Genomic DNA, 17,843 nt, shown 5'->3' with positions numbered 1-17,843 from the left:
GCCTTTGTTGCTAAGGTTGCTGCTAAGGTTGTTGTTAAGATTATTTGCGTTGTCTACTTGCATATTTAAGATCAGATTCCGTCTCGAACATGTACAGATGTACAAAGAAGTGAATTCCAACTACTATTTTTTGTTTACATTCTCCCAAGCTGATGGAAGTCTGCCGAGCGGCAGCTTCTAGGAGCTGGCCAATCAGAACAGAGTGGGCTCATTAGGAGGGGGGTCTTAAAGAGACAGGAGCTAAAACGGCCTGTTTCAGACAGAGGATGAACTGAGGGGCTGCATAAAGGGGCAGTATAAGATAAATAAGGAGTTTTATGAACTGTAAATCACACAAATATATTCCAGTAGAGCCCTACAATATAAATATAGACCTGGAAACGTGCATGATATGGCCCCTTTAATAACAATAGCATACCATTTAGGTGAGCCAGTTTCTTGGGACTGGAAAGGATTTCTTTTAATGGCATTTTGACATGTCATTGTAGAAAAAAAAGCATAGGTATTACAGCTAAGATTAACATCGGCTCTTTTCTATTCAAGTGTCTCAGTAAGCCATGACGGTGTGACAGCCAGCCAGCATGCACAATAGCAGGACCCCAAACTGAAGCAGCAACATGCAACACACACACACAGGCATTATTCATTTTATCATCACCTGCGCTTTTCCTACTGTGACATGTCGAAATGTACTCCATGAAAAAGGCTCAGTGAAATGGCTTTGTAGGACACTTGAATAAACAGCAGAGTCACAGTTAATGTTATTAGTTACACCTGTACTTTTCCTATTACAGGTCAAATTGTTGGTCTTGAAAAAAAATGTGTTACTTTCAAGACAACACGTCCTTAGTTCAACATAAGTATCTAGGCCATGTAAATCGAAGTTACAGTTGCAGTTTGCAGTTACTCAAAATGTCATTGTGCTTATCAATGATTATCATTTCAATTTCATTTTTAGACTGCATGCGTGCACAACTATGTTAAGTACATAAGTCACCATTGAATCAGTTGCTGTAAATAAATCAAATGGACATTTAAAACAGACAGCTGTTTAATAATTTTACAGGCCTTAAATAGCCACGGTCCACTGCTCACACAGGTGTTTTCACTTTTGGTTAATTAGGCCTCTTCTCCAGACTGTGTGGGTGTGAACAGACTGTGCTTGATTGATATCCTCACTCCTCTGGACAATTTACCCATCTGTCATTCCAAAAGACCTTTTTCTCAGCAAACATTTAGACCCTTTATAGCACGAAAAGCACAGGTGTGATTAATAACATTAACAATGGCTCAGCTCCATTAAGTGTCCCAGTAAATCATGCCCATGATTCAGCATGCACAATACTAGAGCCCAGGAAGTGGCTCACTTGAATGAAACACAGTTGTCATTGATTTTATTAATTACACCTGTGCTTGTACTGCTATGACATGTCAAAATGTCTGCTATGAAAAAGTTCTGTTAGTGCATGAAGTTTGATGACCTCACATGAATATCAACATAGCTCCACTTGAACCTGAGCAGACATCTAATCAGCCAGAATAGGTGAAAACACCTGTGTAGGATTGCCTTTACGATCCAACAACAAAAGTTGTAAAAAAAAAAAAAAAAAGCCAATAGTGGGTAAGCTATAGCTCACAAGGCCACATATATAGCTCACATCTTCATCTCATCCTCTTTAGCAGATGCATCTCTTCAGATCATTATAAGCTTCCAGACTGCTATCCTGCTGCATGCTGGTCCTCCCCCTCTGACTCTTGGGGCTCCAGAGTGTTTTTCAAAGTGTTTTAAACGGGGACTCTCAGACCATCTCTGGTAAGTCTAGATGGCCCTATGATCACATTATCTTCCCATCCTCTGCCGCCTATAGCACTATAGTCTTCTACAATCAGGAAGTGTTTGAGTGTGTCAACTTATCACACTCTTTTTACCCATGTAACCGCTTCCATCATCAGACAGATACTATATCCTATGTCTGAGTCGCTCTATCTATGGCCTTCTCCATTTCAGCAGAGCGTAATTTCTTCTACCACCCACTACTGTCATGTTGCAACCTTAGAAAACAACAGTTCTGCTTATCAGCATTATCTGAAGTGCATTGTGCCACAGTGTGTAGGAAAAATAAGAGTACCTGCTCTGAAAAATGGCTCATGGTGTCAGAAACCATAGTAAGCATTTTTAAGATTGAGGCACAATACCTTTACAACAAGGCAGGAGCTTACTGTAGGTGGAACAATTGGAACAGCTGTCTGGTGTAAGCGGAAGCCCTCTACTCCAACATCTTTGAAAGGGAATTTCTGCTATTTGTGTTACTTCAACAAGACAGTCCACCGTTGATATAGTAAAATACAAGTTCAGTCCACAGTCTTTTGTTCTTTGGTCAAAGCAGATATTGATATAAACTTGCAGCAAGAAGACTACATAGCCCGCTTTCCACAGGCCCAGTACAGAACGCTTTAGCTGCATGGTGGCATGCCAACCACTGTAAATCATACATATTTCTGCAGTTTCTAACGTTACAGGTGAAACATCAATACATCACTATCAAACCAACTGCAGAATCTTGGTATAATTGACTGTTCACTAAGGCACAGCACATATTCAGTTTACAAGGATACCGGTGACAGATTTATCACTGAAAAGTGTAATTCTTTCTTCAGGTCTCTGATTTCAGACAGAGCTAGACAAAAGCAGGTTTATGTTTAATGTTTCCAGCTGACTTGTTTTAAAAAACAGGAAGTCCTGTAAAAGGGGTCATATGCATAGGCTGTATACATGATATCATACTTAAAGACTGAAGTTTTCACACATGCACTTTTTAGTCTGGTTCAATTGGACTCTGGTTTGTTTTTTCCCCATGGTGCAATTTGTTTGGGCAGGTCTGAACACAGGAATCGTACTCAGGTGCAACCAAATAACTAGACATAACTAGAAATAGTTATGTCGCTGTTGTATGTCTCCGCCAAACAGTCAAGTTGCAGTTTACATCCTTGTCTGTCCAGACTCAAGGAATTTAATAAAAGGTATTAAGTGTATTTTTTGGTGAAATGGAAGTTATCATTATATTGATGTATGATTCCAGTGAATAATTTCCAGTAAGACACATGCTGTCTCCACTTAGAGACTATTTGGATATAAAATGTCATCACTTCATCATTTTATCCTATTAGACATTTGTGTGAAACTTTGACATAATTAGCATATGAATTCTTGAGATGTGGTCAAAAACATGTTTTGTGAGGTCACAGTGACCTTTGACCACCAAAATCTTATCAGTTCATCCTTGAGTCCAAATGGATGTTTGTGCCAAATTTGAAGACATTCCCACAAGGTGTTCCTAAGATATCATGTTCACAAGAATGAGACAGATGACAGATGGACGTATGGATGGACGTATGGACAACTGAAAACATAATGCCTCCAGCCACGGCTGTCACTGGCACAGAGGCTTAAAAAAGGTACATAGACCTATTAGAGGAAATGGTCTCAGTATCATCCCAAATGGACTCAGCACTTTGTTTGTGGTGGGAACATGATCCAACTACTAGGCGTATTCTTCAAGTGTGAACTAAAAAGCTCCCGTAATCAGTTGTGCTTTGCATATTAGGATGAGTGAATTTAACAGTTGCTAGCAGCTACCTGGAAAATCAATCAAGGTTGGTCCTGGACTAGTGCAACGCAGAATGTTGTATTTGGCCAGATGACCTTCTTCAGGACCTTCTTCTTGTGTTTATGCTCTTGCTCCCACCCCAGACACATCTGACCAATAAACATAGTGAACATTCTCATGTACAGTACCAGTCAAAAGTTTGGACACACCTTCCCATTCCCTTGCATGAGAAAGTGTGTCCAAACTTTTGACTGGTGCTGTAACTTTTGGTGTTGCATTTTGGTTCACTTGGATTTTTCTCTGTGTGAAAAGAAACCAAACCAATGGGAAAATGCACCGAGTTTACCAACTCAACCACTGATATGGACCAGAGCAAAACAACTATAGGTTTGAAAATGCCCTAAGAGGCTAAAGCTGGATGTACCCAGCAAAAAGACAGCATTGTTCTTGTACTGCAGGGTACCTAGTTAGTACTAGTATTAACCCTCTATGTATGATAAGGTACAATAGCTATGATAAGCTTACATACCTGTCGGAATTTTATTTTCAAACTGTATGTTTTCACTTTAAGCATTAAGGTTTTTAAGATGAGGACTAACCAATGAGTTTTGCAAACATAACATTGAGTAATGTTGGCTGAAGCTGTTAAAGTGTAAACTTCCCCAAATCCAATAAAGAACAGAGTCAATGACATTATTACTCCAAACTCTGAGAGCATCCAGAGTCAGCTTCCAAACAGGAGGTAAATACTACACAGTGGATGTGCTTGTTGTGAAAAGGGCTTTATTTTAATCTAGCCTGCACCATTAGCTCCACAATCTAACACTGTTAGTTAAGAAGTAACACTTGGTCACAACTGTACAATACACAGCAAACTAGTTAGCCAGTTGTGCTAGAGGTAAACACACTATTAAACAAATTCTTTAGACTTTCACTCTTGTGCTTTTGGTTTTGGAAAGGCTGCAAAAAAAGATACCCCACCCTCCATACTCATGTAGAGTATCACTCTGGCGCAGCACAATGGTGCATTTCAATTGCTTCCTCTTGCACAAAGGATGATTGCACCTTTAACTGTAGTGTCCATGAGAGTCTGTTTGATTATCAGTAGATTACTACCTTCAGACTAAGAAAGACTCCAAACCTTCCAGTGAACACCGCCGTCACAGGCTTACAAAAAAGCATTGTCCACCTGACATACATCAGTAGATTTTCTGCTCAAAGATTTGCTCATTATTCCAGCTCTCGTATTATTTAACAGATGTAAAACTTCTTTAAGTGGTAGGAGTCATTTCCTAAACTTTCTGAACAGGAAGCGGAGGATAATGGTGCTAATTACTCCTGTCACTAGGTTTAAAACAGCTAAGAGAATAGAGTTGTCAGCAAAGTTAACACCTCCTATTTTCTAGTCAAAGGGTTTTCCTTGACGACTTGAGCTAAATATATGCATTTTGCACAATTACAGGTGTATAGAAGCTGAAATAAGGCTGAGAAAAGTAAAGCTTTACATTTGACCAGCATAATCCCTAAAGCTAGACTGTTAGCTGAAAGCTCTGAATCATGAAATTAATTAAGGCAGGATAAAAACACTGTCAAGCACTACTGAATAGTGGAAAAACAAGGTTGTAAGTGAAGAATAAGTGAAATAAGTGACTGCTGTCAGCTGAAAGAGTCCTTGCTGTGTTGATAATACAGCTTTTTACAAAAGATCAAGACAACTTTGAAGACTTTCAGCATCTCTGTACACTATACAATATCAGGGAAAGAATTTTAGAAATATCAAGAAAATATGTAGTTCTGCCAAGGACTGATGTGTCTTTGCTATAATCTGTTGGCTCTTAAAGTAACTGTCTCACCTTGTAGGACCTCATGCAACGCATTGACGTAGGAAGTGCAGAGTTGCTGTCATCTATCACTTGCAGCAGCTCTTCACACACCTTCGGCAGCAGCACCACAGGATGTCCTATGGCATTGACCTCCCAGCTAGTTACAATGCTGAAAACACACACAGAATAGGAGAGATTTATGGTGACTGCCACAGCATTATACAACCAAGATGATGCCCAGAATAGCTGCTGTAAATCCCATGTTGATGCTTCGCTGTTTTAATTAAGTGGTTTTTAACTGTATACTGAACTGGATAACGAGGGTTACATAAAAGTGGATTGATGGCAAGTGTGTGTGTGTGTGTGTGTTGCATCAATATATGTCTGTGTGCATGATGGTGTGTATGTGTGAGGAGAAAAGAGGTGGGGACTGAAAGGAGAAGAAGAAGAGTGATGGAGAGAGGAAAGATTGATGCTCTTTCAGAGTGTGGTGCTGATCCAGTTTGTTTGGGTGACATTTAGCCATCTGTGCAGTTCCTGACATGAAAAAGTCTTCTCAAAGTTTTGAGAGGCACAGCAGAGGCACTACTGCTATAGCAATGGCTATATTTACATCTAAAAAAAATGATGAAGGATGAAAATTAAAAATTAGCCACTCAAGATTAGTGTTGCATGGTATACCGATACAAGAAAGGCATCACATACCCTGCTGTTAAAAATGGTACTAAACCCCGTTTAATTAGTACCGATACATAAGAATGACTGTGTTTTCATAAGAGCTGTATTTCCTTCCACTCCCTGCAGACATAGTGGACATGCCAACCGTTTTTTTTTTTTCTCTCATATGCACGCTGCAGCTTTCATGGTGCCAGAACAAGAGGCATGGCTGCAAGTACAAGTGCTCTTGCCGACTGTCCATGGCTTGTTGACAAAGCAGATGCATGCAGCAGAATATGGAATTATTTTGCTTACATAGCTAACAGTCAGGGCATGGCTGCAAGTACAAGTGCTCTTGCCGACCGTCCATGGCTTGTTGACAAAGCAGATGCATGCAGCAAAATATGGAATTATTTTGCTTACATAGCTAACAGTCAGGGCAAGCTCATGGACACCACAAAGCCTGTCTGTAAAAACTGTTTTAAACAGACACAGACCAAGGGAGCCAACATATTCAACTTGGCAAAGCATCTCGCCGACATGTTCAAAGAATTCAAAGAGCGACAGGTTAGCGCATGTGATAGGTAACATAATTACATGCCCTCAAATATAAGTCAAACGAGTATGATTTATTTTGGGACAGGCAAACTTTTTTCACCATCGGAGTTTGACGAGGCAATTAAGGACAATCATAACTCTTTAATTTGGCTTTAGCTTTTAAGCTAATTTACCAATGTGGCAAACATGTCTAAATGCAAACACAACATCCATACTGGTAACGTTAACTTTACCATAACTTCCAAGCTGCTAAAAATGACTTGATGTTACCTAATGTTTTAGGTTTTTGTTGTGGTATCCTTTCAGTATTGGTATCAAGATATTTAGGCAGGTATCGTATTGAGGTCATAATATTGGTGTCATGACAACACTATTCAGTGTCTTAAGCAGGTTACACAGGTTGTTTAGATAGCAAATCTAATCAAGTTATGATGTCTACATATTGACCCCAAACCAGTCAACAACATTATTCTAGGATTTGATTGCTCACATATCAGAGTGAATACTATAGAAAAGGACTTTCCCATACAATTTCTATTACATTCAATTAGCATACCGTAACTATGAGACATACCGTTTCCCGCTCTACTGGACTGTAATGGTGCCTGCGAATTTCACTTAACTCACAATCAAGTCACTGCCATTAGTGACAAGCATAATCCACTTAGGCATTGGCTCGCTGATTCTCCAGCCAATTATTGGCAGTTTTAACAACACATACTGCAACCCCTAGCTGCAGTCAACTGTGACCAACTGTATCCCTAATAAGAGGGCTATCATCCAGGGAATTCAGCTCCCCAGGCATAACATTTAATTTAAAAATGTCAGAGATGAGTGATGAAGGATGAGTGGTAAATTATTTAGAGGGAAACGGAAGTGTGAGTAACACCTGAATTTAGCTTTGCAAGACTTCTAAGAAATGTAAGAGATAGGTGAAATTCAAAAAAGCTGTTGCTCAAATGTGGAGCGCCTTAGAGAGACAAAACTCTAATGTGCAGTCTGTTTTGTAACTGACAAGGAATCAGGGATCAATTTAGGTTTAAGCACTGAACAACAAATAATAAACAGTTCTTGAACCAGATACTTGCCATGCTAGCGGCGTGGCTCTACAGATGGCAATGTTGGCCGGTCATTTGGTCAGTTCACCACTTTGGACCAGACTGAAAAAGCTAAGTAAATATTAGAGGGATTGCCATGAAGAAGTATCCTACGGACTCTGGCGATCAACCTGACGTTTCCTCTAGCATCCACCATAGGTTTAACATTTGTGGCTTTGAATGAGATATTCCAACAAATATTGGATGGATTGCCATGAAATGTGGAGCACACATTCGTGTCGTCCTAAGGATGAATTGCAATAACTTTGGTGATCCCTTTACTTTTCATCTAGTGCCATCATCAGGTCAAAATTTGCCCAATATTTTGCCTTATGACCAAATACCTGCAAAAAATGACATTCCCATCAGCCTAAGCTGTACTTTATGTTTGGTGTTAATAAGCATATGTTAGCATGCTAACACACTGAACTTAAGATGGTAACCATGGTAAACATTAAATGCTAAACATCAGCATGTTAGCTTTGTCGTTATGAACACGCTAACTGTAGCTCACAGCAGCAGACTCACAGAGCGGCTGGCATGGCTGTAAACTATTAGTCTTGTTATTTCATTACATGGCAACGGTTAATGTTACCTTTTAGAAGAAGAAATAATGGATACAATAGCTGAATTTCAGCGGTGTTTACTATAATTCAGGCTTGACAAAAACGACAGCGCTCTAGTAAAAAGTTCCTGTCATGGCTTGTTTTACCAGAGAGATGTCTCTCTTGGTATCCAGCACGCACCTATGCTCATGCAGTTTATCATGTCATTTAGATGCAGCGTTACTGCTTTGACTGAGACGACAGACTCTCTCCTTTCATGCGAGTTTTGTCTCTAATTACCCTTTCTCTGTCAGTCAGCCAGTGGGCTTGTCAAAATGGTAGAAACAACAAAACCTCCTTGTACTGCCTTCACTCTACCCGGCTGCAGGGAAGAGGAGGAGGAGAAAACGCTGAGTGCTGATTCAGTTGAAAATAATGAGGGTGGAAAGCTCTTCCAGTGGGGTGCTGCTGTACTGAACATGGAGAACCACATGCAGCACATCCACCTACACCTTTCTAATGCATCACAGCAAGGTACACGGAGACTCGCTCCAGTCAAAACAACATCCCCTGTACGTGCAAACACGAGCGTGGCTTATGCAACTGCCAACTTTAAGACGATAAACACCTTTGAACACCTCATTCGCAAAATAATAGACAATTATGTCTGGGCAGGGAACCTTAGTGTAGAGTGTTCTATTAAGACCTAAAATCTGTTCAACAAAGTAGCCTTTCATCCCTCGCCGCAAGCTGAGACAGGTGGTGATTGAGAGGGTGCGGAGGAAAGATGAAAGGATAAGATTAAGCGGAGGAAAACAAAGATTGAAGGGGGGCAGTGGAGGGTTAGGCGGGGAGAGAGGATGCGGTAAGTGTCCTCGCTTACTCTCTCTGCTGGATGCCTGTGTCAGAGCAGGCGATGTAGAGGAGTTTTAGGGCTCTGGCAGCTCTGGGTGATGGACTGTGAAGAGCAGGGGAGCTGATAGACCTCTCACCCCCGACACACGTCTCTGGGACTGATGCTATGATGGAGTCACTGTTCAGTAGCCAGAGCTGCAAGAGGAGCAGACAGGTCGCTTAACACCTGAGATACACATGCTTGATGTCACATGGGAAAGGAATCACATAAACTCTATGCATCCTTTCTTGATACTTTTAATGACCTTCATGTTCTGAACATTGTGTAATCTTTGATATTCATGGTTTATCACAATTTTATGAAAATTGCTGTTAAACATGATATGGGACTAATGACATGGTTCAGAAGTCATTTACAGAAAATGAAGCATTACTTTACAGCTGTAAAACAAGGTTATACAATAGATTTTCACATACTTTAAAAAAAACATCTGTTTTTGGAGTTGACTGATTTATGTTATTGAGATTTTATGACATTTTGTTCATAAGAGATCTAACAGGGAGTTAGTCCCTAAATATAAGTAACTATGTAGGATACTGTACATTTCCTTGTCTGAGAATGATTTTTTCCACAAAAAAAGATCATATATTTGTTAATGCATACAGTTCTTTATTTGGTGTAATAACAATGTTTCATGCTCATCTCTGTATTAAGTACCCTTCATTAAAAGTGCAAGCCCAGTTTGTGGAAAATATTTTTCTTTATATTTGGTTTTAATAAGGTCAGAAGACAAGAAAAATTTTTTTGGAAAAAAAAAAAAATTCTCATAGTGCTGTGGAGCTGTGACACCCCCAAAAAAGGAAATGCGAATGAAAGCAAAACATGAGGGTTAAATAGCGTGTCATCCACTTCAGATATGATGCAGGGTTTTATATATCAATGAAGAATTTGGTTATTTTGGTCTATTTTCACACATCGTTAGTGATATTGCTATCGAGTTTCAGTTAAGAGTCTGCCAACAAGAAATTCTGTGGAAAACTGCAATAATTGCAATCTGGGATTTTTGTTATGCATACTAATAGACTGAAACACACACATGATCATCTGCCAGCTTCAGTTAAAATTACATCAATATTGGAATATAAAGATACATCAGTCAAACACTAAAGCACACACTCTACTACTACGTAGTACTATATTATACAATGAAAAATAATTAATAATTCTGGTCTTTTCTACGCTGTCCCAAATACTGGATTTATTGTCTAATGCAACTTCTTTTTATTGCAGTGGTGTGTTACTGTTCAATAAAAAGTCACTTGTAATAATCCAGAAGAAGCTAAGAGCATGACAGTATGCTCAATAACTCGAAAATCACAGTCATTCAGCTTTTCATATTGCTTGAATAACCCGCCATATCACTCTTTCCCATTTCTAAAATAACTGAGTGGTCTATTTTTACAAAAATGTCACGGCTTCCTCTGATTACGCCGGCTTGCTCTTACCAATAGGAAGGCTTTTCCATCAGGAGTCTGGACACAGTAGTGGAAGGTGCTCAAAGAGTTGGACAGCTCCAAAAGCCTGGCTGCTATAGTCCTCTCCAGGAAAAGAGATCTGTCCAAGAGGGACAATGTTCATATTTAGTCTTTATAGGGCACAATTTATAACCTTACAGTCATGGTCATGCACAGAAACAGAATGGAGCCATCAATGGCTTTTGAAAAAGATGATGAAAGCTGATAGTGTTCATGTTTTTCTTGCTCATGATATTCCTTCAAGATGAAGATAAAACTATGCTAATCTCTTGTTATAGTAGCTTTAAAAGCAGTACCAGAAGTCAAATAATACAGCTAATCAGAAAGTGCATACAGCTTTAAAAGGGAACATGCTTTTGAAGAGATGATGGGAAAAAAAAAAAACCTTATCTGAACAGATCTGCAACTATTTTTAAATTATTCAAACATGCACAGTTGGAGATGTGGTTATTAAAATGTTTAATTCAAACCTACAATTGTGTAATTGTAATTAATTTTCAAAAAGCCTGAACACAATGCAGATATGCATCATTCCCCAAAGTTTCAACAAAATCCAATCAGCGGTGTGTCAGATATTGGGTGAGACTGACATACAGATAAACTAGAACTGATTTATAGTCCCTGTACTTTATTGTAAGGGACAAAAATATACAACAACAATAACAATGATTTACTTAGAAAGACTGTGTGCGAATTCATTTTCTCTCCTACATCCCCTGTGTATAAAAGTATATTCCATTTACAGTCCTTGCTTTAACAGCTGTAGTTTCCTTAGCGTTACCACTGAAAGCTTGGATGAAAACATGCCTGTTAAGTGACGCCTCTGGCTTTCTGTCACCCACACTGGGCTCCACCACCACCTGTGTGATGTACAGTTTCAGGGTCTCTGGAAGACACAACAGAGAAAGAATGATATATGCAGTTCACAATTATATTTATTAATGAAAACCTATTAGAATGATGTATACCTGGTGCGACAGCCTCTCCCAGCATTGAGGAACAGCTCTTGCAGGAGATAAGCGCCAGTCTGCGGCAGGGTTTCTGTACATGACAGAGCCAAAAACCAGAAACCATTCAACACAATACACACCAATCTTTAGTGTGGCAGTTTTAAAACCGCAATCAATATGCGCTATATCCGGGATGGAAGGCAGAGACAGAGAGAGATATACAGCAGGCAGATTGTCATTTGTTCTTCTGCTCTTTCTATTTGCCTCTCTTTCTATTTCTCTCAGTTTCAGTCATGCAAAGAGTGCCACTCGTGCAGAGAATGAGTAATGGAAGAGTGGGGAGATCAATCCTCATCTACAGACTGCTGGAGTTTAACTTCACTGTTACAGCTTTGTCTGTGTGGGTGAGTATACTGTATGACAAGAGTATGAAGCCCATTGCTGCAATTGTTTTGTCCATTGTTTTTGATTTTATTAAATGAACTGTTGTTATTGACCGCTTGGTGCTTAAAACATTGAAGTTTAAATAGTTTTAAGTTCGATTTTCAAACATTCAGCGAGATTTGTCCTCAATAACTTTCCCAATTTTCACAAGATTTGTTGTGCAGTGTAGGATAAGGTCTGACTGACAAAGGTGTTTTTTAACTTAAAGTCCCCCTCCACGAAAAAATATGGTTTTATATTTATTTTATTTTTCTTGTTTCTTCAGTTGGATGTTTGAGATTCACTGTGCAGAATGATGTATGTGCAGAGTTTGACACTGGAAGGCTGTTTTCATCTGATGAAAATGGAAAGTTTCTCTCTTTAAAAATCAGATTTTTAGGGGCGGGCCTCTGAGCAGGATTTGTGACATCACAGCTTGTTTGGAAGCCAATCATGGTCCAATATGCAACTTACACAAGTGTGACGTGGAAACATGAAGCCAGTGCACATACAATGAGAACTTTACAGTGAAGTAGGAGATATCTTGTGTCCAGCAGTTATCTGCATATTCATGAATACTGGATTTTTTAATGAAGAAGAAGGAGTAGATGCCACTTTAAGGATTTTAAAGTGGTACTTTTTTGTGGAAAAATCATATCAGATGCACATTATAGTTCCAAGCAGAGTATTTTTATATATCTTAACACATGTGTGGAGGGGACTTTTAATGATCCGATATTGAAGATGGGCACCTTGCAAGACTTGGCAGTAGATGTGAAAACGGACAAGCTGGAGTTAGGGATCATCTCAAAAGTGTATGCAGGGTGGAAAAGGTTTTTCAGATTTTTTTTGTCAGTAGCTTTCTTGTGTTTTCAAACTGATACAGATATTTTTGTAACATAAACAGATACAGATAGTAGCTTTGCATTACACTCCTAGTGAATTCACTACTTCCTTTCTCATTGCAGATAGTAGGTAAGATCTTTACTGCTATAATTCTTATAATCTGATGACCAATCACGGTAATCATTCTTTCATTTAAACCTTTTCAAAAAATCCCTAAAAAATTCTTAATTTTGTCAGAATTCCATATGCAGAGCAACCTTAACGTGCTGGTTTTGGAGATTTTGTACTCTAGCTAAGAACAAATCAGCAAATCCATTGTTTTCCTTTTGCACGTCACTCACCTTTGGATCTTGACTGTCCTGTGAGCCAACAGGGCTCACTTCCTGAGTGAGGGTCTGTTCACAACTGCCATCTCTGGCTACGAGGACAAAGGTGTCACCCAGCAAACAATCCTCTGCTCGGGGCAACAACTTCTTGTTAGCAAACGGATCTGGGTGGCAACACCAGTCATCCACAATGGCATTCCAGTTGCCATTAGGAAGAGGAAGAACTCGCTTAAACAATCTGATAAAGAGGAAAAACAATGATGCAATTACAGATTTTCTTTCTGTCCCTGCCCTTTGATATTTGTAAATTGTATTAAGTGGGGCTTGCAACAGTGAGTGTTGTTATTGCTCAATAAGCACAGATTTCCCCGAGGGCCAGAGAAGATCAGAATACCAAAGAGAAAAATTAGACAAAAAAAGTATTCAAATGAGGACAGGTACAAATGTATTTTTTAGACTGCATATAATAGAGAGGAATGTTTGTATAAAATGTCCACAGTAGTAAAGCAGGTGAAACAATATCCAAGAAGGTCAAACATGCCTTTATATCATAACTTCCCAATTCTTAAAATTTGAAATATCAGTGCCAAAAAATAATTTCACGCCTTTAGTTGGAACAAAATGCAACTAGCATTCAACAAATTCAAAGAGACAGGATCATATCAGCTTTGTTTTGGCCTTTCTTCACTGGTTGATTTTAAGATTTTACTGATTATGTTGACCAAAGGTGACCAGACTTTTGTAGTCAGGGCTCCTGCCTGAGGATCTGAGGCTTACAGAATCAGTAACATCTTTCAAAGCTGCATTAACAATTTTTTGGCCACTTGGAGGCAGCAGAAACAAGCTGTAAACACAACAGTGGCATATCATCACCCTTAAAGTTGATGGTGAACTTATTCGCAAACCATTGCCTATTTACACATCCAGCAGAGACAAAGCAACATTAGCAACATTTTGTGTTTATGGACACCTGGTGAATGTAAGTCCAATATTCACTCTCCTTTTGGCTCTGCTTTGTTCTCCACCAACTTATCTGCTAAGTGCTTCACTATGCTCACCAGCTAATTGCTAACTTTGACTATCCGCTGTCTAGTGCTTGCCAGGTAGCATACAGTTGGTTTATCAGAGCAGGGTGCCTGCTGCTGGAAACAAGGTTGATGAGAGCAGTGAGAGTGAACAAACACTAACCATTCAAGCACCAAAAAACCAAAACAATTAGCTGAAATATGCTAAAAAGCTCTGTAGAGCTGCAGGAAACTGTAGAGTTGGGTAATAATTCTGTATGTTCATCAGTGCAAGCAATGCCTTTGACATTACGTACCATCACTTGACCCATTGTTAATATAAAATATTGATTAGTGCAGCTTTAATTAAATTGTTTAATTCATTCCTGTGAAGCACCTGCTGTAGTATGCACCATTTTAGGCTATACAAAGAAAACTTTTGGATGGTACCTTGTGATGGTTGCAGTCAATGGTAGTATTAATATTTCTGTGCAACCACAAAATGGTACATATGGTTGTTACAAAGCATAATGAGGCATAGTATTGTTGAAATTATAACATTTACCTCCCTCCAAGCACTTCTCCAGTCATTCCTATTTTACCTGTCCCTTACTGAAAGCAAAAAATAAGTATCTGGCAACTTTTAGTGCGTTATTGCTAAGAAATATAGCCAGAGGGCAAGGGTCTTGGTAATGCAGCTACTGCAATTTTCAGTATGTCACACTGCTGACCAAAGAAAGCTACAAGCTGAAGGCAATAAGAACAATACTACTGTCCAGCTGGACCTCAAGGTAAGAAATACAATTGTTTTTTAATAGGTAGCGGAGACCTTTATGTCGCACCAGCTCTATAATTCTAACCCAGTCAGCCTGACAACTGTGGACTCCAGCTCCGGCTCTATCCATTAACTTTTTTTCCCAAGCTATCACTTCTACTGCTGGGTCATACCATCAATAAACACTTGCTCCTCTTCCTGCGGAGGAGGGGTGTATATAAAAACCCATTTTCCAGTCGTGGAACTCTTCCTTGTCCGTCTGCTGCTCACCTGTCCTCAAGCAGCCTGGTCATGCAGCCCTGGCAGTAGAAGCAATAAGTCTCTTTTGCCTGGAGTGTCTCCATCACGCTGTCAGAGGCCTCTGTGGAGGGCCAAAGGCAAACAAATAAATGAGCCAGATTTGGTGAAAGGGTGGTAACCTTGTATTACAGAGCAGAAAATCGATAAAATACTGGGTGGTGAAGGTGGCTTGGCTTAGCACTGAGCGATCAATCTGACTTTGATTGTGTTTGTCAATGGCTGTCCTTACTGTAGGTTCCTCACAGGGCTGTGAGTGACACAAAAAAATCTCAGGAAATGCCAAAAGACAGAGTTCGGGGATATTATGCAATCACTTCGGGGTGCACTTTTGATGATATGTCCTCACAGGATTAAACTAAACTTAAAGGGAATATTCTCATGACTCTGATGATCAGTTGCTTGTGGACTGTTGAGGATCCCGAGATCAGAATTTCCACCTCCACTGTCTCTGATGACCAAGTGACTCAATCCAATTAATTCAAAATAGACAGCAATCTCTAAATAGCTGCCAAAAGACTTTGTCCTTGCCTTGGCACAGAGGACTCTAGCAATGTTGAGGGACCTTGCACGTGTCTGGGTGTGTTTCCAATGCTACTCATGAACGTCACCTTCATTTCTGCTTTGTACGACACTGATGCGCAGTCTGAAATGCAGTTCCTCTCCACAGGATTCTCCTGCAGGTGTCGGAATGCAAGATCCCTCCTCGAAGGCGACTCCTGGTGGTAAAGTAGGGCTCAGCTCGCCCCTGGGAGTCCGGATGCAGAGAGAGGAATCTCCACCCATCACCACCACGTCGGCAGGACTTCCGGCAACGTCTTTCCTGGAGGAGAGAAAGGAGAAAATACTTTACATATGTTTAACAGGAACATGAACAAGATTTAGGGTCTAATGATCAGACTAACTTTTATGGGATGCCGCCATCCTTCACTGTGGTGCTCCCCATTTGCACTTCAGTAACACTATGCTGAGATTGAATTATTTGACAGGCTATATAATAAAATATATGTTCTGCTATTTTTAGATATCACATTGCATGTAAATTTAACTAATCAAATGAGCATCATTTATGTGTTCTAAAGTGTTATGACCTTTCTGCTGAGGAGGAGGAATTATTTTTGGTGTCTTTGTTCACATTACTTCATGCAAAATAATTCAACCAACAAGCAGATTTCCTAAAAACCTGGCAACATCAAATCATACAAATGCATTTGTCCCTTTTCCAAGACATAGATTCAAGAGAATCTGTAATCAGCCAATGTCTCATAATAAACAGTGATTAATGACTCAGCCTCAAACGCCGAATAAAATCTATTGTTTTTTTCTGTCATGTATTCTGAGTGGAGAGGATATAATGTAAAAGTGATGGTTCAAAGCTGTCCCAGCAATCCCTGCAGAACTGTGCCTACTAAAAATAAGGAAGTGTTATAAATAATACTACTACAATCATAAATACCACCTCTACCTCCTGCTGGATGTTGCTGTCTCAGCTAAAGGAAGCACTGAATAATGACTGAGTTCATGACAACTACTAGCTGAGAGAAGCACTGTTTTAACAGAAAACAAATTGGATGCAGTCTTGCAGTCTGTTTATAAGGTTGTGAGTTGAACAGATTTTATTACATTTTTCTTTTTTGTTTTCTTACAGCAGTGAAAAAGGTAATAGTGAACAGTCGTACTCTGAGTGGATGGCGGCCTTTAGTTCATCCCCCATTCCTTGAAATTTCTGATTTCAGGTCTTCTAGTCTTAACCTACTTTTAACAGTGTTTGTAGAGATGTAGTTATGTTTTATAAGAATAATAAGAGTTGTTCCACCGTGCAGAGCCACCTCTCCACTGTAAATTCAATGCTTTTGGAGAGACCAAGGAGCAGGGCTTATTTTGCTGCCTGTCAAACTTCATCAACCCCATCTAGTGATGATGTTGGTGTACTACATCCACTTTCAACAAGCAGAGGTACCTGTGAGCAAAGATTTTCTATGTTGAAAAGACTAATCACTTTGATTAAATAATAAGACATAAAAACTCTAATCTAAAGTTCAATGTTGATTGTCTTTTTTTGCATTTTATTGGCTTGATGGAAGAAAGTCAGCATACATTTATAGCTACTGAAGTGGTATGAATTTTAAAGTCAAGTCAATTTTATTATGTAGTACCAAATCAACACAGAAGTTATCTTAAGGCACTTTTCACATAGAGCAGGTCTAGGCCGTACTCTTTAATTTAAAAGACCCAGCATTCCCCCATGAGCAAGCACTTGGAGACAGCAGCAAAGAAAAACTCCACTTTAACAGGAAGAAACCTCAAGCAGAACCTAGCTCTAGGTGGGCGGCCATCTGCCTTGACCGGTTGGGTTGAGAGAGAAAGAGGGGGGAGAGGGAGGAGAGAGACACAGAGAACACAGCACAGCAACAACAATAACAACAATAATAGAAATATGACTATAATAATATAATAATAGTGGTAGCAGTGGGCAAATATAACTACTAATAATAGTACTAGCATTGGGTGTCAAGCTGGACCAAGGGGACAGCTGGCGGTCC

At 39.5% G+C, this 17,843-nt stretch overlaps 1 protein-coding gene and 1 long non-coding RNA gene across 5 annotated transcripts in view; one reads left to right on the top strand and one right to left on the bottom strand.

Annotated features, from left to right (window-relative positions):
- ube3d (ubiquitin protein ligase E3D) overlaps positions 1-17,843 on the bottom strand; it is a 31,730-nt gene that overhangs the window by 4,341 nt on the left and 9,546 nt on the right. For both annotated transcript variants that reach the window (XM_044359888.1, XM_044359887.1), the window contains 8 exons: positions 15,912-16,123; positions 15,274-15,364; positions 13,240-13,462; positions 11,648-11,720; positions 11,487-11,565; positions 10,650-10,758; positions 9,172-9,338; positions 5,462-5,600 (listed from right to left, as the gene is read on the bottom strand). In XM_044359888.1, coding sequence (XP_044215823.1) covers positions 5,462-5,600; positions 9,172-9,338; positions 10,650-10,758; positions 11,487-11,565; positions 11,648-11,720; positions 13,240-13,462; positions 15,274-15,364; positions 15,912-16,123 — 1,093 coding nt within the window. The remainder of the gene's footprint in view (positions 1-5,461; positions 5,601-9,171; positions 9,339-10,649; positions 10,759-11,486; positions 11,566-11,647; positions 11,721-13,239; positions 13,463-15,273; positions 15,365-15,911; positions 16,124-17,843) is intronic.
- Positions 310-16,593, top strand: LOC122987855. 3 transcript variants are annotated; one of them, XR_006404640.1, is made up of 4 exons: positions 310-1,543; positions 1,684-1,813; positions 11,915-12,033; positions 15,971-16,593. It is a non-coding gene; the product is annotated as an uncharacterized LOC122987855 (long non-coding RNA). The 3 variants fall into 3 exon arrangements; XR_006404639.1 differs by having other exon boundaries at positions 1,681-1,813; XR_006404638.1 differs by lacking the exon at positions 310-1,543 and having other exon boundaries at positions 1,568-1,813.

This window comes from Thunnus albacares, chromosome 8 (assembly GCF_914725855.1).
Source record: "Thunnus albacares chromosome 8, fThuAlb1.1, whole genome shotgun sequence".
Classification (NCBI taxonomy): Eukaryota; Metazoa; Chordata; class Actinopteri; order Scombriformes; family Scombridae; genus Thunnus; species Thunnus albacares.
Note: the sequence above shows the minus strand (reverse complement) of the source record. Positions and strands in the feature narration are given on the sequence as shown.